The sequence below is a fragment of the Podarcis cretensis genome, assembly GCF_951804945.1.
Source record: "Podarcis cretensis genome assembly, chromosome: 7".
Lineage (NCBI taxonomy): Eukaryota > Metazoa > Chordata > Lepidosauria > Squamata > Lacertidae > Podarcis > Podarcis cretensis.
In genome coordinates, this window is record NC_137176.1 from 73,115,499 (window position 1) to 73,139,777 (window position 24,279).

A 24,279-nucleotide genomic window follows, 5' to 3' on the forward strand; every position below is an offset into this window, starting at 1 on the left:
AATATTTTGTATTATTTTTCCACATGCAATTATTTTTCTTTGTTTTATATTCAGAACTGCTTTGTTTTATGGTTATATAACTGTTTTACTTGTTTTATTTTTAATTTTACATCAAATGTTAATCTGGCATGTGCATAGTTTTTTATATTTAGATTCTATTGGCAAATTAGCTTGACATAAACTCTCATTTTGCATAACTTACCACTGAAGCACAATAAAAAAGGGGGGGCAGAAAACATCAAAAAAGAGAGCAAAAATAATGTGTGTGTGTGTGTGTGTGTGTGTGTGTGTGTGTGTATATATATATATGAAAATTTTAAATGATTTAATATTTGGAACTGTTTTTACCATTGCTTTATGGTTGTAACTGTCTGATATGTTTAATAATTGTATATATAACCAGCCTAGGGACCTTGTGGTGAAGCAAGGGCAGAAGAAATCAAAATAAAGTCAAACTTTGCTTGTCCAATGTAATCCGTTCCGGAAGACCATTCGGCTTCTGAAACGTTTGACAACCAAAAACTGAAAGAGGACGCCTCAATACAATAGGGAAACTCAAAATGGAAGCCGTGTCAGATGTTCGCCTTCCGAAAGGCATTCAAAAGCCAGAGCAGTTACTTCCGGGTTTTTGGCATTCAGAAGTCAAAACGTACGATAATGGAGGCGTTCGGGAACCGAGGTTAGACTGTAAATAAATAAATTGCTAGTAAAAATTAAATTGTTTAAAAAAGGAATCAAATACACTAAAATTATCTGGAAACTGAAGATTATTTAAGGCAGGGGTAGGGAACCTATGGACCCTGACGTTAACTCTTTAGTCAAAGGAACAAACAGCTCAGGAGGACAGGCCTAGTTAGCACAGCAACTCTTCATGTTAGATCATGCCCTCAATGAGGTCCCCATCTTCCCACAGTTGCTTAAACCTCCTTCTTCCCCGGGTCCATCCCAAGCAATTTGAGACTCTGTCAATATGTTTGTCTCTGCTCCTCCCCCTTCATACTTATTCTGGTCCTGGGAGACCAGAGGGGAGAGGAGCTTTGCTTGCTGGGGTTGATGGGAATGGAATCCAGCAATATCTGGAAGGCCATGGATTACCCATTCCAGGTTTAAGGACTTGTTTACTCTCAATGCCTTCACACAACCAAATCTTTGCTAATGAAACAGTAATATAATGCTTGGTCCATGGATAAAATCCACCAAATGGTTATTGTGAATTCAGTTGAAGTATTAATGAGAGGTTTCTATATGCTAACACATACCATGATGGACATATGTTCTTCAGTCATCAGAAACTGTGGTGGGTAAGTGCTTTACCTATGACCTTGCTATTCTAACACAACATGAACCTGAAATCAACCAGAAATCATTGTTACATGCCTCAGGAGAATCACGTCTCTTCATAAAGTTGCAGGGGCAGCCTATTTTGGCCACATAGACTCCAGAAGTAGATACTTTCAAGAAAGTCGTGCTTGTGGTTTTCTCTGCTTGGGAACATAGCAGTCATTTTACAAGGCCATTGTGTTAATTGTAAAAATAAAACAGAAACTATTTGATGGTGTTGTATTTCCTTGCTTACGTGTAAGTCTCAAGCAATAATAAACTGAGATCATGAGCAATGTGGGATAATAATTGGTTTGATTAATCACTCATAAGTAACTCCGCAAGCAGACAGACATATCACTGTACTGTGTGTGGTGTGAAATTTTCAATACCACTAAGGGATGCTGGTAGAAAGCATCTGCTTTGAGACAACTGAAATGATATTGCAGAGTGGCAGTGTCTCAGAAGTAGTTCACATATACTTTGCATGCCAGAGAAAGAGAGAAGAAGAAGAAGAAGAAGAAGAAGAAGAAGAAGAAGAAGAAGAAGAAGAAGAAGAAGAAGAAGAAAGAAAGAAAGAAGAAGGGGAGTTTGGATTTGATATCCCGCTTTATCACTACCTGAAGGAGTCTCAAAGCGGCTAACATTCTACTTTCCCTTCCTCCCACACAGCAAACACTCTGTGAGGTGAGTGGGACTGAGAGACTTCACAGAAGTGTGACTAGCCCAAGGTCACCCAGCAGCTGCATGTGGAGGAGCGGAGAAGCGAACCCAGTTCACCAGATGATGAGTCTACCGCTCTTAACCACTACACCACACTGGCTCAAGAGACCTTGATCATTTTTATGGGAATGCAAGATATAAACAAAGTAGAGAGGTGTGAATTCTAGGGACTGTGCAAAGACTGCATTCTTCAAGCATTCCTATAGTTCAGAGACATCAGCGGGAATCTATGCACTCAGATGGAAATGTTGCCTTACCATTGGCATTGTATTAACCTATCCATATGATTATGGATAAAGGTACTATAAACTTTGCACAGCATACTAACCACAAAGCCCAACACACACCAGCAGTCATATATTGTGGCCTGTCTGGGGCTTCTGCAGTCTCAGACAAGCACCCAAACCCCGGAGGGCTATGGCAGGCCAGTTAACAGTATTTGGCTTGCTGAGTCAGACGTTGTGAAGGCTCCTTCAAGCAGCTAGATTAGCTTTTCACAGGTAAACTAACGGGAAAACCCAACAAGCCACTGAAGGAACTGCAAGATGGCAAAAGTAAATCAACATTACAGGTTACGTCAAAAAAGCAATGCTGTTGAAACTCTTTCAAAATGAGTATCTAGATGTGCAGTGGGAAAATATCATCCCTTCTGATGTTGCTGAATTACAACTCCCTTCAGCCCCAGCATGCATGGCCATTGGCCAGGGATGATGGGAGTCGTAATTCACCAACATCTGGAGGACCAAAGGTTCTCCAACTTGCTCAAATATGTTTGAATTGGCATTGGCATTCGGAGGAAGAGGGTAGAGAAGAGGCTGCAGGGAATGATTATAGAGAACAATAGCCATTGTCACAAGTAACAATGAGTCATACCTTTTAATGATCTATTTTGCATCACAACCAAAATATTAATTCAAAAAGACGCGTTTCCTCCTTCAGTGATTCTAAGATTGCATTTTAAGTGGAGCACTGAGAAGAACCAACAACAGTGATATATTATTTTGTAAAGACCCTCATCCTTCATCTCACTTGTTTATTTCCCAGTTCAGCTGTTAAGGGAGGTTTTGATATATATACACATACATATTCTTGAGCATTCTGGAGGAAGGTTTTTCCCCTCCAGGATGACTTAAAAGAATTGTCAACAAGGGGTATTAGTTCTGAACTGAAACAAAAACTAGTGCACATGGGGGGAAGTTACTGATTTATTATTCTGAATGTGCTTTTTGTTTTTTGCTTTTTAAAAAGGAATTCTTAGATATAGAGATGAGTGAATTCTCCAGAGCTCTTCTAGCATAAATACATTCAAAAATGTTCCAACACGTGTGTGTGTGTGTGCGCGCGCACACACATTAATCAAATAATAGTTTGAATGCTGATCATCACAGAATGTGTGTGTGTGTGTGTGTGTGTGTATCTCCCCTAGGGGGGCTAGATTTTACATAATTGACGTTTATAGGTTGCAGCTCAGAATCCATTTAGCGCCCTGTCAATGAAAGACTGAGTAAGTAAAGAAATGATTTGACTCTCTTCCTTTCCATTGTTTCATTAACTGTGGTCAGAACATCTTGAAAATATCTCCCATGTTTGTTTATTCAAGGCAGCAGTAAAGACCACCTGTTTTCCATAATATCTTGACTTTCCTCCGAAGAAAAAAAACAACCAAAGGGAAAATCACTTTTCTAGTTTAAAATGGTTTGGTAATTTTTATTTGTTTGCTGTTTTAAGTGATGTGCACCTCAGGTCTTCAGGATATCTCCTGGCATAATGGGGGGGGGGAATCCAAAAACAAAACAAGAGAACAGCAACCAGAGATGGTGATAAACCACAGACAAATCTGTTCAGACTGTATTTTGGATATAGTCAATGAAAAAGAATATCCTGGAAAAAAATCTCTCAAGAAATGAAGTTCTCATGAGAAATAGAGTTTGTTATCCAGGCCAAGCTGCTTTTCACAAAAGCGTGCCCAACCTGAATTCTGGTTAGCTGAAGCTAAGTTACATATGTTTTGGGGTTTCATGCATCACAAAATTCTAACTCTGTGGGCAATCCTTCCATGTCTAAAAAGATACATTGTGATCTGGTTGCTCCTTGGATGTGTATTCATTCATTCATTCTTCATTCCATTCAGAAGTGTTCTCTTGGCATTGCTCCACCAGCTCCAGCTTAGATATCTGCTAATAGTGATTTCAGTTATAAATAAAATTTTAGTTGCTTGTATTTGAGCATGGTGCTTGTTTTTCAAGGAGAGAAGACATCCTTTCTTTACTGGACAACTTAATACCACTGCTTAGTGTACACCTGCTTATGACATAAATTAAGCAGGAATGGAGATTTGAACTCTCAATGACCATTCCAGAAATGAGGGTCCAGTTCAGATCAACTCACCATAAGACACCATATTTTATAAGAAACCTTGAGAAGGACATGCAAGAAACAAACAAAACTTTTCATTGCAACAATGGGATATCTTCAGACATCAACAACTCATCTAGAAAAGCTCCCTGATCTGGGAATCCCACCTTCGCCATTATCAGTGGGAAGCAGGAGATGTGAAACCCCCATGGAATCATATGCCTCAGAAAGAAAGCATGGCCTCTTTAACTGGGGAGGAAGGATCTCAGACACAGTCTTCCCCAGAGGACTACTTTCAGCCTTCAGTATGCCAGCCCAGTGCTGGAGCAACATTCCAGGCTATTGATTCCTTGATCCAAATACACCTGCTGCAGCTACACCAAGTCTGACTCCCACAATGCACTGACCAAGGTGCTGACTTCTGACTTGGACTCTATTACATGCCCATCTGTCTGTCAACACTTGAAGTCCATCCTCAGCCAAGGCTGCAAGAAGTTTGGAGTAAGCTACCATTAGATGTCGGGGAGATGTTCCTTGTCTGCTTTTTTGAAAGAAGAAGAGTTTGGATTTGATATCCCGCCTTTCACTCCCTTTAAGGAGTCTCAAAGCAGCTAACATTCTCCTTTCCCTTCCTCCCCCACAACAAACACTCTGTGAGGTGAGTGGGGCTGAGAGACTTCAAAGAAGTGTGACTGGCCCAAGGTCACCCAGCAGCTGCATGTGGAGGAGCGGGGACGCGAACCCGGTTCACCAGATTACGAGACTACCGCTCTTAACCACTACACCACACTGGGATGTATGATGCTGCCTTATATTGAGTCAGACCATTGGGCCATCTAGCTCGGTACTGTATACACTGACAGGGTTCTCTTCCAGCCCTTCTTGGAAACAACACCAGTGACTGAACCTGGGACCTTCTACAGGCAAAGCAAATGCCCTACCACTGAGCCAAACCTCCTCCCAGAGTTGGGGTTGTATCCTTAGTGGTTGAGCTGATGGCTACAACTCAGCTGTTATATTGGTCCTGTTCTGCAATGTTTCTGATTTTTTTTATTTAAAAAATGTTGCTTGTTTCATTTCTGAGCTACATTTGGAAAAGAGGCACTGACATTATTTAAATTAACAAATCCTCCCCTTTCTTTCTTTCTTTCTTTCTTTCTTTAACACTGTTGCAGTTGGTTTGCTAAGACTCTTTGCTTCAAATGCCACTGGAAGACAGATTCTAGACAAGCACAGCATGTAGCAGGCAGAAAACATTCTTTAGCTACCTGCAATTGGCCAGGGGAAAAACATATAATGATCCAAATGTCTGTATTTTCATCCATGAAATGTCTGAGAATATCTACTCATGTGCAAGCAGCCCACCAGAGGATGGATTACATCCTATTTTTATTGCATTTCGAGGAGTGTAAAAACAAAAAGGAGAGTTGCATGGCACCTGGTAGGACAAAATACATGACTGCTGAGCTGTATTTAGCCTTGTTGAACAAACCTGGTGAAATTGATGGAGTTGAGAGTGCAAAGAAACAGAGAGAGAGATAACTATAATAGGAGAGAGAGATGATTTCAGCATTCTGAACAGACCAAAGAACCTGAAGCTGGGAAGGGAGACCTATAGATCTCCAGGTGTTGTTGGACTGCAGCTCGCAGACTGGCAGGTGTTCATGGGAGTTAAAGAGTCTGACAACATATGGAGAGTGACAGGCCATCCATCCCTGGTGTAAAGGAATTGTATTGTACTCTCAAGTACAGCTGTGGGTGCATTGATCATCTGGCTTCTCCAACTCCCTTTGAACCACAGGCATTTGGGGGTTTGACTAAATATCTTTAAATCTGCAGTGGCCTTTGGTCATAGTGCAGAGGCTTTCAAGCCTCGTCTAAGCCAAGAGCAAATAACCCTACATAATAAATCTGGTTCACCCCTGAACAGATGTGAGTCAAGCTGAAAATAGATAAGATATTAATAGGAGCTCTGCAGGAGTGCAATCCTCACAGTTGAACAACTCTAGCCAGCCAGATGTTGACAAGCATCTGGGAAGCTTATAAGCAGGGCATGGAGGCCTCCCTTCTTATTTGTCCACAGCATTTGGTCTTCAATATCTGGTATTCAGAGGTACACTAGCTCTGAAAACAAACACTCCATTTAGCTATCATCTTAATAATTGTTGATAGACCAGCTGGTGAGTAGTGGGTTGCTATTTTGGGGTAATTTCATGTTACTAAATAATATGGCAGAACATGTAAATACAAGTGAATTATTTGAGGGATGATGGGGTTAATGTATGCTAAACTGGGCAAAACTGTCTGAGTAGATTTGATACTGATTTACATCCCATTGCTATTTGATTTCAAACACTTTATAAATTAAATGCCTCTATTAGGCCTCTGTTGTGCAGAATGATCAAATTAACAACAATGGAACTGCGGACTTCTTGGCATGCAAATGGATGGATTAATTCTGATTTATAAAGACAGCATGTGTGTGCCAGGAAGTATAATGGGGGGAGGGGTTTGACCACACACACAACCCAAAATATACACACACTACACAATCCAACACACTTTCCCAAAATAGGTACAGCCCTAGACTTTCTGATACCCTTCCAAAGTAGGAATGAGTTATACGACAGGATTCAAAACCACATGGACATTTGGAGAGCTGACGGAATCCAGCTTGAAATTCGCTAAGGATAAAAAAGTGGGATTTCAGTCTACAGCTAGTTTCCAATATTCCATCACGTTAAATTATCGTTCAGTGGAAAAAGAACAAAGGAAACTCAAGTGACTTCAAAGCCAAGACTTTTGTTCATAGAAGTTCACATGCACTCTTCCTCTATACATAAGTCACAGGTCCCATCATTCTAAAAGCATTTATGTCACATGGTTGTGTTCTGTGTAACAGTTGGGGAAGGGAGTGTGAGACACTTCCAGCTTTTCACAGTTCCTCCAGAGTTTCTATGGGACAAACCACTAAATCTTTCCGGGATATGTGGGAGTGTAAAAATGTTGATTCATAAAGTCAAATCTGGTAACACACTTCTCGGTTTCTTTACACCACACTCAAGGTTTCAACAATGTTTTTCTTTTTCATTTTAATTACTGCAGAAGGGCAAAAGGAATGTAACACTTTCTAGTAAGTTTACATAAGGCTGCTCTTTTTCACAGTTTCAACTAGTTGCTGTCACTCGTGAATGCAATGAAGTCTGATAAATGTAAGGATCAGTGGTCTACAGCTTTTTTTAAAAAAAGATCTTTTATGGTAGTTTGAAAGCTAGCATGTGCACCACCACCATTTTGAGCTGAGTATGAATGAACCCTCCTTTCCTTTCTTGACCCTAAAGCACAAGCTTACAGGGTGCAATGGGATCATCAGCAACAGAGGCTGGAGTTGCAGAATCTCAAAGTGAGCAACTGCTCTGACAAAAGCTGCAGTACTGAGGCCTTCCAACTTCTCCAGTGCAGATTACCCTTCAGAGGTCCCACCCCATGAATGCACACTCCAGTAGTTGCCCCCCAAAACCCCCCATAAACCCCAGATTCCCAACTTTAATTTAAAAAAGCAAGGTACATTTAAAGCAATATACCACTTTAAACAGTGGGTTCACCCAAAGAATACTGGAGCCTTTAGTCTGATAAGGGAGCTTAGAGTTGTTAGGAGTCAGTCGCCTTTTCCTCTCAGAGAGCTACAATTCCCAGAATGGCTTAACAATCAATTGCTCTTCCCATGGAACTCTTGGAATTGTAGCTCTATGAGGGAAACAGGGGTTTCCTAGCTGCCCTGGGAAATCCCACAGAGGCCTATTTCTGAGGGAAGAATGGACCCCTATCCGGCCATTACTGGAAGACACACCAATTAAGTCCTACAAAATAAATAGAATTTGTGTCTATTTATTGTGATCCCAGATGAGGTAAGTGATCTCATTACAGGAGAGGTGACCTAATTTCATTCCTATTCCAAATTTCATTCCTATTTCAATTTCATTCCTATTCCAAAAAGCTCCTCAAATACATGTTGGCAATAGCTGAACGACAACATGGCCTGAACATTTGCAAATCTGTGTTTCTGTGTTAATCGGCATAATGCAAGATATACCTGGCATGCCTCTCATTGACAACTGGTTTTGCATCGTGTCCAAGACACGGCATTCTTATATTAGATAATGTTCTTTTTTAAAAAACGCAGTAAAAAATATCCTCTGGGGGATACAAAAATAACCTATTAGAAGAGACTACAGCCATGACACTATTGTGCAAGTTCTGGCAGAAGACTTCACACAACAATACCACAGCAAATGTGTAAAACTTTCCATAAGCAAGGGAGTGGGGAGGTGCTTGTAAGATAATAGTGATGGTGCAAGGCAAAGAAGGTGTGGTGAATCTTCAGAATGTTCCTCTAGTGTGAAATAGACATGGTCTATGCAAATAATTACACATACAAAGCATGAGCAAACACATCCACTACAGACAATTCCACAGTTTCCCCATCTGTAGCATATGTACATGTAATATGACCATGGTATATAGGCTGTATAGACATCACCTTGCCAACAAAGGTCCGTATAGTTAAAGCTATGGTTTTCCCAGTAGTGATGTATGGAAATAGGAGCTGGTCCATAAAGAAGGCTGATTGCTGAAGAATTGATGCTTTGAATTATGGTGCTGGAAGAGACTCTTGAGAGCCTCATGGACTGCAAGAAGATCAAACCTATCCATTCTTAAGGAAATCAGCCCTGAGTGCTCACTGAAAGGACAGATCCTGAAGCTGAGGCTCCAATACTTTGGCCACCTCATGAGAAGAGAAGACTCCCTGGAAAAGACCCTGATGTTGGGAAAGATTGAGGGCACAAGGAGAAGGGGACGACAGTGGACAAGATGGTTGGACAGTGTTCTCGAAGCTACCAGCATGAGTTTGACCAAACTGCGGGAGGCAGTGGAAGACAGGAGGACCTGGCGTGCTCTGGTCCATGGGGTCACGAAGAGTCAGACACAACTAAACGACTGAACAACAACAACAATATAGGCTGTTCACTTGAGAAAGACCACTACAGCAATAACTGGGTTGTGGCAGCTATAGGGAACAGAACATAAACAACAACAAAAACCTGGCATATGTTGGGTGTGGCTGACTGAAACTAGGCCAAAGTTCTCTGTGCCAAAATATCTGCTCTAGGAAGTTATCAGCTTCTGCAAAGGATGCAATCTGCATTTTAACAACAGCAGTGTTGCCCTCCCATTCCACACAGAAACAGGAGGCATCTGAATAATAATATAAAAACCAGGACATATTAGAGAGACATTATTCACGTTTACATGCTTCCTCTGGTTTTAAGGTAAAGTTCACATCTCCAAACAGTGTTGGCATCCCATAAATGTCTCCCCGCCTTGGAAGACTGACTCCAATTCTTCCCTAGCGAAGTGAGAGCCAATGTCCCAAACAGCTGCTCCTTAGATCTGACCTGGGCAAGGCAGTCTATTTAATCCAGAGATGGTATCTTTAGGAAGGAAGCTCCTTTACACATTGGCAGACAACTTTAGAGCACGCATAAATAAGACAGCCCAAAGGGCAAGTCAACTCTCTGTGCCTCTGAAGGGCAAAATTTGAAAAAGAGAATAAAAAGAAAGAAAAAGAAAAGCTGTTTAGGATATAGCTTTGAAGAGTTATCCCTGGAACTTTCAGAGCTGCATAAAATATTTTCCAAGATCACGGAATGCTCCAAAGGTCAGCAACTGATATACTTCTCAAATTATCAGATAAAATGCACCCAAGTTAAGAGCAGTGTTAGTTTCAAGGGCTGTCAGGAATAACTTCATAATGCATAGTGATTGCCACAAAACCCTACATGCATTTAAAGCTCTACTGCATGGTGACCTTAAAATACTGATAAACATATAGTATAAATGTTTGATAGAAGTCTCCACCACCTGCTCTTTCAGCCTATAAGAATGTTGTTATTTAAGCAGCTCTGAAACCCATTTTCTATATAGAAACCTTGAAAAGCTGTACTGGGGGAGTAGATTTGAAGATAAATACAGGTTGCAGCGCTCATCTCGCTTTACTGGCTGAGGGAGCCGGCGTACAGCTTTCAGGTCATGTGGCCAGCATGACTAAGCCACTTCTGGCGAACCAGAGCAGCGTACGGAAACACCATTTACCTTCCCGCCAGAGCAGTACCTATTTATCTACTTGCACTTTAACGTGCTTTTGAACTGCTAGGTGGGCAGGTACAGGGACTGAGGAATGGGAGCTCACCCAGTTGCAGGGATTCGAACCGCCGACCTTCTGATTGGCAAGCCCTAGGCTCTGTGGTTTAACCCACAACGCCACCCGCGTCCCTATTTGAAGATAAGTAGTGGTGAGGAAGGAAAGCAGGAAAAAATAAATATAGATCAGGTAAATATTGAAACAGACAGGAGAGAATACTGTAAAACTTTGGAACAGTGCAATTTTAAAATGTCCTACTAACTAATAACTCCGCATGTTTGTTATCAGATTTGTTGCCCAACTTGTGTCTGTTTTGGAGAGGATCTAGTTAGAAACTGAAACAAGCATCACTATTAATCTGGAGCAATTATGAGCATTTTGTAGAATTGACCTTCCCCAGGGCCCAGTATTTTTGCAAAGCTGCTGCTGCTGGCTGCAATCCAGAATTTCAGGTAGGCTATCCTATTTGTTGCAGCAAGTAAGAAGCACTGTGCAAGAACAAGCAAGCTTTCCCCAACACTGCAGAAAAACAGATACATCTTTACTTGTATGGAGCTCCATGAGTGTGTATGTGTGGGTGTTCTAGGTGTGTTACTGCATCTAGAAAGGTGCCAAAAATTAGGTGCACCAGCCCTAACAGCCACTGGTTGGGTTGATGGAGGAGTCTGTTAGCATCTAAATGCACATACAGCTGTAGTTTGCATGCAACCCAAAGACACAACGACAACTTCCTCTGCTTCTACCCATCCTGTGGAATGCAAATCACTTTCCAAGAAACTCACACCAATCTAGGAATGGGGTAAAAGTCAATCCTTGCTCCCAGGGTTTAAACCAAAATAAGAGATGGGGACCTGTAGACTGTAAGCTCCTTGAGAGCAGGGACATGTGTAATGCTGAAAGACAGCAAGCATGTTACATATAGTAGTGATCACGGGTAGGAGGAGGAGTTACGCTAAGACCAGACCATGTCATTGCAGAGGAGGCAGGTTTAGTCGTCGTTTGAGGACTATCCCTGCCTCCGGGTCTGGTCCTGACCGGACGGATACTAGAATCAGCAAGGGATACCCACATGACCTGAAGGTGCTGCTGTGCAATTCCAGGTCAATGATTCATAAGACCACTGCCATCCATGACTTGATCATGGATGGAGGACTTGACCTGGCATGTGTAACAGAGACTTGGTTGGATGAAGCAGATTGGCCTGTCCTTGCCGCTGCTTGTCCACTAGGTTTCTCTTACGCACAGCAACCCAGGCCTTGTGGGCGGGGAGGGGGGGGTTGCAGTGATTTTTAGGAAATCATTAGTTTGCACCAGCCGTCTTATTGGGAAGACCCAGTTCTCTGAGTGCATGTTCTGGAAGTTGGGCAATAGGGGCAGTACAGGATTCCTTTTGGTGTACCGACCTCCCCGCTGCACCAAGGATTCCCTGCCCGAGCTGCTTCAGGTCATGGTGGATGTTCTCCTGGAGACACCTAGTTTAGTTGTCCTAGGGGATTTTAACATCCATGCCGACACGACCTTACAAGGGGCCGCTCGGGACTTCGTGGAAAGCATGGCCTCCATGGGGCTGTCCCTGAATAAGTCTGGCCCAACCCATAGCCGCGGACATGCCTTGGACCTGGTGTTTACCTCTATGGATGTTGGTGATCTGACACTAAGTAAAAGCGAAACGAAAGAAGTGCCATGGTCAGATCACTTCCTGGTGCAACTGGACTTCTCCGCAACCCATCCCCTCTGCAGGGAGGTGGGACCGATTCGGATGGTCTGCCCCCGCCACGTAATGGGTCCAAATGGCTTCCAGAGAGTGGGTGGGGATGCTTTATCCCATGATGACTACTGCAATGCGTTCTATGTGGGGCTACCTTTGAAGGTGACCCGGAAACTACAACTAATCCAGAATGCAGCAGCTAGACTGGTGACTGGGAGTGGCCGCCGAGACCATATAACACCGGTCTTGAAAGACCTACATTGGCTCCCAGTACGTTTCTGAGCACAATTCAAAGTGTTGGTGCTGACCTTTAAAGCCCTAAATGGCCTCGGTTCAGTATATCTGCAGGAGAGTCTCCACCCCCATCATTCTACCCAGACACTGAGGTCCAGCACCGAGGGCCTTCTTGCAGTTCCCTCACTGCGAGAAGTCAAGTTACAGGGAACCAGGCAGAGGGCCTTCTCGGTAGTGGCGCCCTCCCTGTGGAACGCCCTCCCATCAGATGTCAAAGCGATAAACAATTACCTGACATTCAGAAGACATCTTAAGGCAGGGAAGTTCAGGGAAGTTTTTAATGTGTGATTTTAGTGTATTTTTTGTTTCTGTGGAAGCCGCCCAGAGTGGCTGGGAATACCCAACCAGATGGGCGGGGTACAAATAATAAATTATTATTGTTGTTGTTGTTGTTGTTGTTGTTGTTGTTGTTATAACTCATTGTTGCAATATAGAACCGCACACAAAACCATTCAATGTAAATAAGAGTGGGACGAGATCAATGCATAGGTTTAAATATTTCCCAATTAAAAGCTGTAATCTTGTCCAAGAAAACCCAGGCAAAATAGACTTTTTTTTTGGCAAGAGGATTCGTAAGGATAGCTTTGTCTCAAGCTTTGTTGAAAACCTATGTATGCTTCCTTAGAAATCATCATATGGCACAGCTCTCTTAAAATACACCATGAGAATCAAGGTGGCGAATAGAATGTTTGAATGTTCTCTCAAAAATCATAACATTAAGCATGTATGTATGTATGTATGTATGAACCTTGCAACTCAAGAGTTTTCATAGTCTTCAGCCTTGTCAACGATGTCTCATGATCCCTTGGTTGTTAGGTATGGCATCTGGGAGCTATGAGAGAGCAAAGCGCCCACTAGCAGAAGTTTAAAAATAGAACGAAGAAGACACCATCTGCTAAAGGTGAGTGACCCCACAACAGTGGCAAATTTCAATGTGTAAACCTCCCTCCCCTGCCCCAATGGGATAAACCTTCCCCTGCTTCATTGCTTATGAACAGGGCCACAAAATGCAGAGGGCCCTCTCTAGGTGTACCCATTGTTTTGTCTTATCTTCTAGTATATATGGGATAATATGGCATATTTGGTTGGCAATGTAATATGCTTCTATGTTGGGGATTCCCCATCCTCCTTCTGAGGTGGGGAGGTGCAGGTATTTGGGGCTTATTCTTGGCCACCAACAGCATACAAGTCAATATGGCTAACCTGATCCAAAACACCCACCCACCCCACTCACACACGAAAGCAAAGATCACCACAGCCAATCACAAACAAACAACCACACCCTAGGCCAACTCCAACCTCTCTCACCACCAAAGAAACACAAATGAACAGCACGAGCAACGCTGACACCAAACCCTACATACATTAAGCAAAATAGAAACATCGGCACCCGACCCCACCCCCACCCATCTTCCCCCCCCCCTCCACCCCTAATGTCTCAACAAATGAAACTGATTTGTAAAAATGTTACATGGAAAAAAATACGAGAGACATTACACATACTTCTTTAAGACAAGAAAATCTTTAATTAAAAAATAAATAAATGCAGAGGGCCATTTTGGTCCAGCCAGTAGATCCTCATCCAAATGCACGTCCACACCAGCAACAGATGTGCAAGAAGATGCTGGCTGCCATCTGCAGATATCCCTTGTTGGATCCTAGCAGCTCATACATTTATTCATCACATTAGCAGTTGCCTCTATTTGTCCTCTGCATTTGATTAGTAAAATATACACTGGTGCTTTAGGGATAGTGAGTTCTCCCAGGGAGAATGTCAGGGACAAGCCTAGAGACAAGTCTGATGACTGATAGTTTTCTATGATTTAGTGTGACCGCAAAGCGCCGACCTACCACTGTTATTAATGAAAATAAATAATTCGGAGCTGGATGGCCCATTGTGACAAGGCTCTCCATCAAAGCCTGGGAAACATTTTGAGAAACTAAAGAAATGTAATGATGCCCGCCCCCCAAAGCAAGATAGGCTGCTTCTCTTTTCTAATGGCCCTTTGATGCTTCCACTTGCGTGTATTTATTTTATCATTGCCAAACAAGTAATCTCTCAATTCTGACCAATCCTTAGCATTTCTACGCTGGGGATCCCTTGACTTTTGTTGTGGGCACTTGGAATATCTCTGTGGGTTACCAGAATGTGGATGAATAAAGCTCTTAACGAAATTCAGCCACATGAATAGGAGAAAGATGTTTTTAATGCCCAAAGCAGCCAACTATTTTTATTTTTGGACACAAAGTGCATTGCTTTTGAGACAATTTTCATTGCTAAATAAAATCCCGCTTCCAGCCTGACTCTGTTCTTGGCCGCAGGTGTAAGAATCCCAAAACAGAGTGTAGGGAAGTTGAATTTCTCACCCACTCATAGCGACTGCTTTGTAACCACCATTGGTTCTGCTGTGGGTAAATTCCTTCCCAGACCCTGGGCAATACTGCTCTGTCATACAAAGAGCATTTTAGCCCAGGGGCAGACACACGCTTTGCATTCAAAAAAAAGTGCCTGGTTCTGTGTCTAACATTTCCAGCTTAAAGGACTAAGTGATGAAAAAACTGGCTGTGTAGCCAGTTTGGTCAAAGCTCAAGTACTGACCCAAATGCGCCTGATTTGGGTGTATCAGGGCTTCAGCCAGATCAGATTGAGACTACACTGGCTTGACGAACCAAGATCAACCCACAGCATTTTAAAATCTGTCTCATGGCTTTCCCTCGTCACCAGCCACAAGTTTCCCAAAACACTACTCCCCCTGGTCATTCTGGCTTAGAGACAAAGTGGGTGGCTAACCAACCATAAGAATGGAAGGATCTGTCAATTTCACTTCTCTCCATTTCTCATCAACCCAATCTTAAATACAGTTCTCCACATTTTCCAGCAATTTATACCTATATCTATATAAATCCACATGAAATTTCACCAGCATTGTAATGTGAATGTCTTCAAATTTTAAATGCTGTTTTGAGTAATGCACACATTTCACAAGCGATTTCCTCTAATAGAAAATAGACTTTTTTATGTTCTTTTCAATAATATCTTCATTTTTATGCATGTTTGCTAAAGGATGTTTGTTGGGGGAGGGACTATGAATTTCAAAGGAAAGATGTGTTTCAATTTGCATATTGTTTTGGAAAGTGTGAATCTGATATATTCATCTTTAAATGCATACCGAATCTAATTTCTCCTCCCTTCCTAGTTGGGTGACACTGAAAAGAGGTGCACTGAATAGCACCAACTAGCATCATCCAACATCTCTCTCGTTTTTGAGATGGAGAGGAGGCTCTCATAACTGAATGAACTAAAGTCTGTGCATTAGGTTTTTTCTCTGTACAAAATAATCAGAAAAGTGTTTCATGGACACTGCCAAGAAGAGATTTGGTTTATTGCCACATCTTAAATCTCAGTAATGCTTAGAAAAACTATAAATCTCAGCTGATATTGTAACTAAGGATTCTATCCCAGTAAGCACTGGTCGAACGTGGAGTTGGAGAATTTCTTACTGGATTCAGTTGCTTCCCATACAATTGTTCTGAACCAGGCCAGAGGGCCTTCTCGGTAGTTGCTCGCACCCTGTGGAACGCCCTCCCATCGGATAAGGAAATAAACAACTTTTGTAAGACATCCGAAGGCAGCCCTGTATCAAAAATTTTTTAATGCCTAATGTTTTACAAAAAAAAAATATGTGCTATAAGCTGCCCAGAGTGGCTGGGGAAACCCAGTCAGATGGGTGGAATATAAATAAAATATAACAATAATAATTTAATAATAATAACAATTCAGAGAGTATTCAGGTTGGTTCATTTTGGGGTGGGGAGAAAAAGTGGGAAAAAGAGAAGGAGCGGGAGTCAGATATCAGAAAAAAGTGAGAAGGGAATAGCAAAAGGAGAGAAAATGGATCACATCCACCCTGGGCACGTGATCTACAACACCTTGCAACTGCAGAAATCCATACACAGATTTCCTACTCCTTTAAAAACCAACTACTCAGGGAAGAACACTGATGTTCAGAGTACCTTTTAATTGAAGTGTAACTGCAAGGATAATTTCATGTGCAACTTCATGGTTAGTTCTGTTAGCCAACTAGCCAAGACTGGACAAGTGGAGGTATTGCTTAGCAACCAGCCAGAGCAGCATGATGTTTGTTGAGGTAGCACATGGCCTCACTGGCTATGTAGTACTGAGTGAGTTTTCCTCTGTATGTTTGATTGAATGCCTCCCTGCTGTCTACAAGGCCTGAAGTCAGAAAGATAAAGCCTCTATTTCTCCTCATATTATACAATGTTCTGTACAGTTTCTCTAGTAAAGCATTTTGGGATTTCTTTCTTCTCTCTGAACTCCATCTGCGTTACTTAAGTGGCTTTTCAGTTTGTTTGTTTATTGAAGAATTTATAAAGGAGCTGCCAACCAATGTTTCTGAAGTGGTGCTCAGTAGAGATCAGAAAACAGAACGTTTAAGAGAAATAAATACATACACAACAATTTGAGCGCAAATCTAAAAATAAAAATAAAACTCCACAAATTCAGCATACATTATGAAATGGCCAAGTCACACTGCTCAGAAGGCCTTTTTTAAAAGATAAGTTGGACCATGGTTCTCTATGATATGGCACTTATCATTCTTAGTTACTAACTGATGGTTAGGACTGAGCTACACATGGAGCAAAACCAGGTGGGAATAAGATGGTAGAATGGATTGTACCACCTCAGACTGCGAGTGGGGAATAACATTTTCAACAGCTGCTGTATGCAAAACAATGACAACCTGCTCATCTCCCTGCTTGCAGAAAGCAAGCACTGAAGGATAATGGCTCAGTTAGCACTTTTCACTGCATTGCCAACTTGTACTTGGAGCTTGAGATGAAACCTGCCTTCCTCCATCTTTTTTCAGAGTAGCTTAAGACAATCCCTCTTCCCAGGGAACTCCGGGAATCGTAGCACTGTGAAATTAACTCTCAGCACCCTTAACAAACTACAGTTCCCAGGATTCTTTGTGGGGAGTCATGAGTGTTTAAAGTGGCATGATACTGCTTTAAATGTATAGTTGCAGATGTGGCCTGAGAAAGGCAATATATGAACAGGACAGAAACAAACAGGCAAGATAGGATCTTGAGAATGACAACAGAAAAGACATTCTGTCTGCCTAAATTCAGGAAACGTCAACATTGTAAGGCTATCATATATGCTGATTCACCATCTTCCATACACAACACGCTTAACAGACTAAAGTGGTCTACGCAGTGGCGTAGCGTGGGGGGTGCAGGGGGGGCCGGCCGCACCGGGCGCAACATCTGGGGTTAGGGCAAATCCACGGGTTAGGGGGCGCAAATCCACGGGTTAGGGGGCGCAAATCCACGGGTTAGGGGGCGCAAATCCACGGGTTAGGGGGCGCAAATTACTTGCCTTGCCCCGGGTGCTGACAACCCACGCTACGCCACTGGGTCTACGGTCAGAAAAAAGGTACAATATGCGATCAGGCATCCCAAGCATATATGGAGAGGTTTATGAAAACATATTCAAATTACTCAGTCATGAAAACTTTGCCACATGGTAAGAGGAACAGAGAACATTCCCCTGAATTATCTTCCAATCTGATTCATGGGAGATCGGCTTAACAGACCCATTTTTAATTTAGATTTTGGCTGATTACAGAAACAACCGCCAGTGGTTTCTCTTTAACAAGGTTATGCTTTTAACTGTTGGGTATTGAATGCCAAACACTTTTGCTAGAAACGGTTTTGAGAGAGTTTTGTTTTTTTTTTTAAAATGCTGGCCGCATTATGCCGATGTGCAACTTCATCCACCTACAGCAATCTCAAGCAGTGTGTTGAGAGAGGGCTAAATGGATACCATACATACATCTGCACAGTTGTGAAACTATTTGTACTTCTATTGGTACCATACATTCGCTCAGCATGGGAAAAAAATCCTGAATAGTTGCCAAGCTAAAAATGTCAGTTATTCTTTGACAATGTTTAAACACTGAAATTACAACCTAAGCATTTCAATGCTGCATGACAGCCAGTTATTGCAAGGAATAAAAACCAGTAAGCAGTCTGTTTGACGCTGTTAGAACAAACATGGCAGATGCGCAGCCCAGGGTTAAATAACGAAGGAAGCTACCCTTGTTAAAACAAATCCTTCAAGGGGAAAGTGCTAAATAGGCTTCCCAAACCATCACCTTCTGGTAGTTTCGGCAAAAGAGCCCCTCATTGCTAACCTGGGTCTTCCTCCAGCCAATCACTTCCGCACCAACCGTGAATATGCAAATGTCATTGGACAATGCAGAAACTCAGACAAGGCAATCCTCAGGAAGATTTAAACTGACAGTTCATTTTAAGAGGGGTTTAAAAATATTTATTTTGTTTCCCAAAATCTGCTGCCTTTCGCTTTTTGTTAAAGAAAGACCAGGCTACATTTCTTCCAGATTAGCTAAACTAAGACCCTCGCAATGTCAACTTCCTCGTTAAACAATGCATACTACAATCCTTTCTTACATTGCCAGTCTGCCTTCCAAAGTGTACAAGACTGTGTTTGGGATATGTTCTAATAGAAGTAATATGTTCTGACGTGCTCTAATGCCGAACAGTTTTAATGAATGTGATACATTACAGGAAAGGCTCAGGAACCCACATAGACACAAGCACTGTGAATATAAATATATATCTTCCCAGATTCTTAAAGCAGTTCTAATGCTGCACTTGGGTCATAGCCATGGGACTAGTAATATTTCTCATTTACTCTGTCTGTGGCAATATATTGCTCAAACAGAAACTTATTTGAACAGACGGGATTTGGGGAGAGGGAATTAGGGGGCATAAACCTCAGCTTTGGAACTGTAATATAGTCTTTGCTATAAAAAAGGAGGAATTACAATATAAATGGCCCACATTGACACCAACAATGCAGCAAATGGATATTATAATGGAGCCCAATAGAAGTGAGTCATTTGCACTACCAGCTATAATGCTGGGAAGCAGGCTATTTTGTTTTGTGAAATAGTGACACAGAAGACACAGAAAGAGATGTGACCTTTGTTTGTTTGCTGCTTTGAAAGGACCCATCAGGAAACCTTTTGCCTAATTTCAAAATTCCAATAACCACTGAAGGGTGCTCTCCCTAGACATACCACTTAGGTGATGAGTCAGCCAGTGGCTATCTTCTCTTAAGCCTGGGGGCCAACTGCAATTCAGAAGTAGGTTTTTTTCCTCCCTTACTTCCCCCTCTCTCGCCCCCCCCCCTTGTGCAGATTGCAAATAAAACAGTGGGCTTAGTTCAGTCCCTAGTGGTCAAATGCAGAACACGGAACAACATCCTAGATGCCTTCTAGCAGAGTAGCTCTTTCCACAACAGAAGCAATGACTCGTGAACACAGAGGATTTGTGAAAGCACACACTTCTCTCCTGCATAAGGTTTGCTCAAAGCCATGCTGACTAGAACAAGTGTTTATTATAAAAGTGTTCCTCTACTTTAAGTCTCATCTCAATGAAGTTGGAGGCACAGGCTGAAATTCTACAAACCTTTAACTAGGAGGAATTCCCAATGCATTGGATTAGTCTTATCTCTAGGGAAATGCACTTGGAATTGTGATGCATGGAAGCCACTTGGGTTCCTCCCAAGCTATTCTTCAGGTTAAAATGCAACATTAAACCAGTAAAACTGCAGTAGCAACACGTTCATAAGTCTAAATGAGGCAGATCTTCTCCGGAAAGCTTTAAAGCTGCAATTCTATGCACCATTATGTAGGAGTAAATCCAACTGAAAACAGTGGGTCTTACTTCTGAGTCGAGGTGCATAGGATTGTAGTGCAGGATTGTGCTCATGAAATCCACCTGTCCAGGTGATTATCACTGTTGCGATATAATGAACCACATTTAGTGACCAATTAGTATAATTAAGGAATGGATTGTGCATAGAATGTAGAAAGGCAGCCTCAGAATATTCAGGCACAGAGAATGACCAAAAAGTTTTCAAATCACTAGTTAGGTGATGTATTGGGATGTGTGATTCAAGGCTGCTTTTCAGATGACAATCCAGTGTAAACAAAAACAGCAAACCCTTTACCTAGCCACAGTTCTACTAAGGTGCATGCATGTCTCATCTAAAACTTCCAGCATAATTCTTCTGACTAAGCACATTTATAACATTACTAACTTGTATCAACTTTTTCTTAGCTGAACCAAAATAAGGAAGGAGTCCAGTGGTTTATTGATGTGGCACAATGGAGTGAACGATTACCGTAATTACCCTTAAACCATTCATCAGTTATCCCCTGGAATAAATTTCAACTTGATATTGATATAAGATGCAAGCTGTTTTATTTTTATGAGGGTTAAAAAAGAAAAAACCTTTACAGTTCTCTTTATAGATCCATAATGCTTAATCTCTTACCTAACCAACTGGCAATACTTATTTCCACAAGCACCAAGATTATGCTTAAAATGTTGCATGCAGTTTATTTTTTAAGAGCCTGTTTTAGCTTGTCAACAGGTTAGCTGATCATAAGCTACCAGCACATGATATAAAATGTATTCCTTCAGAAGTTCTAACGGATTATTATAAGCCTCGGCTTTTATGTTCGGAAACTAAAGAGATCAAATTTTTGTTTTGTTTTAGGATTGGGGAAAATCTTCAAGAAACATGCAGCAAGCTTTATTTGCTTTATTCCACAACAGAGAGGATGCTGTCACCGTTTTATCAGCAAGTACGCAATGTTCGCCCGGCCAATATAACATCTCAGTCAGAATAGCATGTACAACTTGAGCAAGGTGTGCGAGGAATCAAAAAAAATGGAGTGCTTACCTTTTGCAGCCACTGAGTGTAGTTTTCCATCACATGCTCCAAGCGCTGCAGTTTCTGGGACGAGAAATCCTGCTCCATGTGGGGGGCATCCCTTTGGAGAGCGTTAGCGTTGTATTGGTCGGTGGTGCTTTCACGACAGTTCCCATCCTGTTCTGGAAGGATGAACGTGTAGGTGCACTGTCCATGCTGAATCCGGTTATATCTTCTGGCGCTGGACTCTGGACCCCGACGTGGATTGCTGCAGCCTAGGTGAGTCAGAAGTGTAGCAAGGAAAGCAAGCTGAAGGAATATGGTCATGTTACTGTCCCTTTCCTTTCCTGCTCTTAGAGACAATTTTGACCCAACCCCTTTCCTTCCTTCCTTCCTTCCTTTTCTTTTCTTTTTTTCTAAAAAAAATGCTTTACCTTGTCTTTTGAAATCCCTTTGGGGGATCAGAGAAGGTAAAGAAAAGTGAAGAAGATTCAGATAATAAATGGTGACTTTAAAAAAACCAACAACAACAACAGTGACTAAGTGCACCAGAGCTGATTGCTTCCTTAGCTGGAGTTTGAGCAATTTATTGCATAGTAGCCGGGATTTATCGTTTCCTCTCTGTTACACTTCAGCATGCAGCCTCTTTGAGTCAGCTGCCCAGGCATAGCCCCAGCCTCTTTCTCCTACCCTCGCTGCAGCTGAACTGCTATTTTCTCGGAGACCTCGGCGTGTTTTATTAAGGTTGTACATTCAAGCCAAGTTGGAAGCCGGCAGCCTCTCACAAGATGACTTGAGTGGAATGTGTGTGAGTGAGTGTGTCCCTGTGCGAAGGGATGCCTGATGGGTTCGGCAAAGGAGGATCATCTTACACTCTGGCTCGAAGCATGACCTCAAACATGCACGCCTGCTCAGCTCCCTCTGCACAGAAAACGGCTAAGAGCCTTTTGACAAAGTTTAACGAGTCGAACAGTCCACCTTAATAGACTTCCCATGTTCAAACTGAACTATTTAAATGGACTTGCAGGGTCCAGGCTTGCTGTAACCCCCCCCCCCTCCAGTAAACATTAACACACAGACCGCCGCACATGGAAAATATCTGCTCTCGTATAATGGGTATGTGACCGAGCAACTCTCAGGGAATGCTAAATCGGAGAGTGGGTTGCGATTCTTGTCAAACGATTGGGGTAGAAAGCAGGCATGATAACAGAACAGAGACCAATTTCATTTCTTTCATCAAAACACAGAATCATTTCTGCATCGGAGAGATGATTAAAGCAAAAGCAAACAGTTTGGGAAATGTAACTCACCAGATTATTTCTTTGCATGTCGATTCAAGATTGAAAAGACTGTTTGCATATATAATGTGGAAGAGGGAAGCAATGATGCTGGTTTCTCTCTCCCCCCCCCCCCCCGACTAAGATTTCAAACAACTTGGCACTGATCCATTGAGCCGCACTGCACATTTGCAACTAATACTGTGTACACATTAAACTTCTGCGATGGCAATTTTCCTCTTGCAGTCCCCTTTGCAGCTCAGCGCATGACTTTTAAAACTAGGGAAGCTGCTTGAGGACAATTGACTCAAGGAAAACCCTACTTGAAACCTGGATATGTTGCACTGCATTGAATTATGACCACAGATGCATTTTATAATAGTGTTTTATATCCATAGGATATCCCAGCAGGTATTCACTTTGTATATAATTCCATGCCTATAATTCACTTGCATGGGGCTACTAGGTGGTCTTCCTTCAAGGTGCTGACCCACCACCAAAAGACCTCCTTAGCTTTAACAGATGAGGGCCGGTTGAGGAACAAGGTCCTGCAAATAAGGGGTCGTGGTCCTATTTTTCACACTGAGCTTCCACATCAGATCCAGGATTTTCACTTTCAGTGTCATTCTTAGTAAAATTCCAATATTCTTGTGGCTTTATAAGTGGAAGTGCATCATTATCTTCAATGGGTCTTGTTGCCGATGGCAAATTCAGATATTGTACAATATGTTCAGATTTCAGCCCAGTGCCTCTTTGTTAAGCAGAAAAAACAATCTCTGACATTGTCTTTTGGCTTTCTCCAGACCATCATCATCCTGGGAAAAAGCAACAAATGGAGTGTCAAAGGTTTTCATCCTGGGCCCGCTGTTGTTCATTGTCTACAAATCCACCTAACAGTTACTGTACCTCACTCTGCCCCACATTTTACCAGCTTCCTTGCAAGAATATTATGGAGCAGTTTGTCAAATCTAATTGACCAACATAGCTGCAATTTATAATTAGAACCAATTAACTTCATAAAGATTTTTCTGATTGTTTTCGCACCCCAATGTGTTTTGAAAGTGTCAGATCAGAATTATAGCTTTTCTTCATAGATAAAATCTTTTTGTTGTTGTTGTTTTCATTCATCTGCTACTTTAGTTAGCAGACAGTTTGAGCCAGACAGAAAAAAGTCCTCATCTGTTTTGAAGGATTAATTGGTGTCTTTTAACCCCTTATCATTCAGTTTCTTCAACCTCCTTACATCCCTGGCTCCCTGATTTGTATTTATAGCCAGACATAACAGTATGGTATATGTATGAGAGTGGGTGGGTGGGTGCGAACTAGACATTTGCTCAGATAGTAATGGTTTTATGGAGCCCTAAACAACTCAATGATCCAAGTACAGTGGTACCTTGGGTCTTAATTTGTTCTGGAGGTCCGTTCTTAACCTGAAACTGTTCTTAACCTGAGGTACCACTTTAGCTAATGGGGCCTCCCACTGCTGCTGCGCGATTTCTGTTCTCATCCTGAAGCAAAGTTCTTAACCTGAGCTACTATTTCTGGGTTAGCGGAATCTGTAACCTGAAGTGTCTGTAACCCGAGGCACCACTGTATCTGTAGGAGAAGCCCCTTCATTACCACCTAACTC

At 42.0% G+C, this 24,279-nt stretch overlaps 1 protein-coding gene across 1 annotated transcript in view; it reads right to left on the reverse strand.

The window, feature by feature from the left end:
• Nucleotides 1-22,238, reverse strand: part of ANGPT1 (angiopoietin 1) — a 148,943-nt gene extending 126,705 nt beyond the window's left edge. Inside the window, exon 1 of the mRNA XM_079984393.1 lies at nucleotides 21,403-22,238. Within this exon, the coding sequence (XP_079840519.1) occupies nucleotides 21,403-21,699 (297 nt within the window). The 5' untranslated portion in view covers nucleotides 21,700-22,238. The remainder of the gene's footprint in view (nucleotides 1-21,402) is intronic.
• Nucleotides 22,239-24,279: the final 2,041 nt, after the last annotated feature.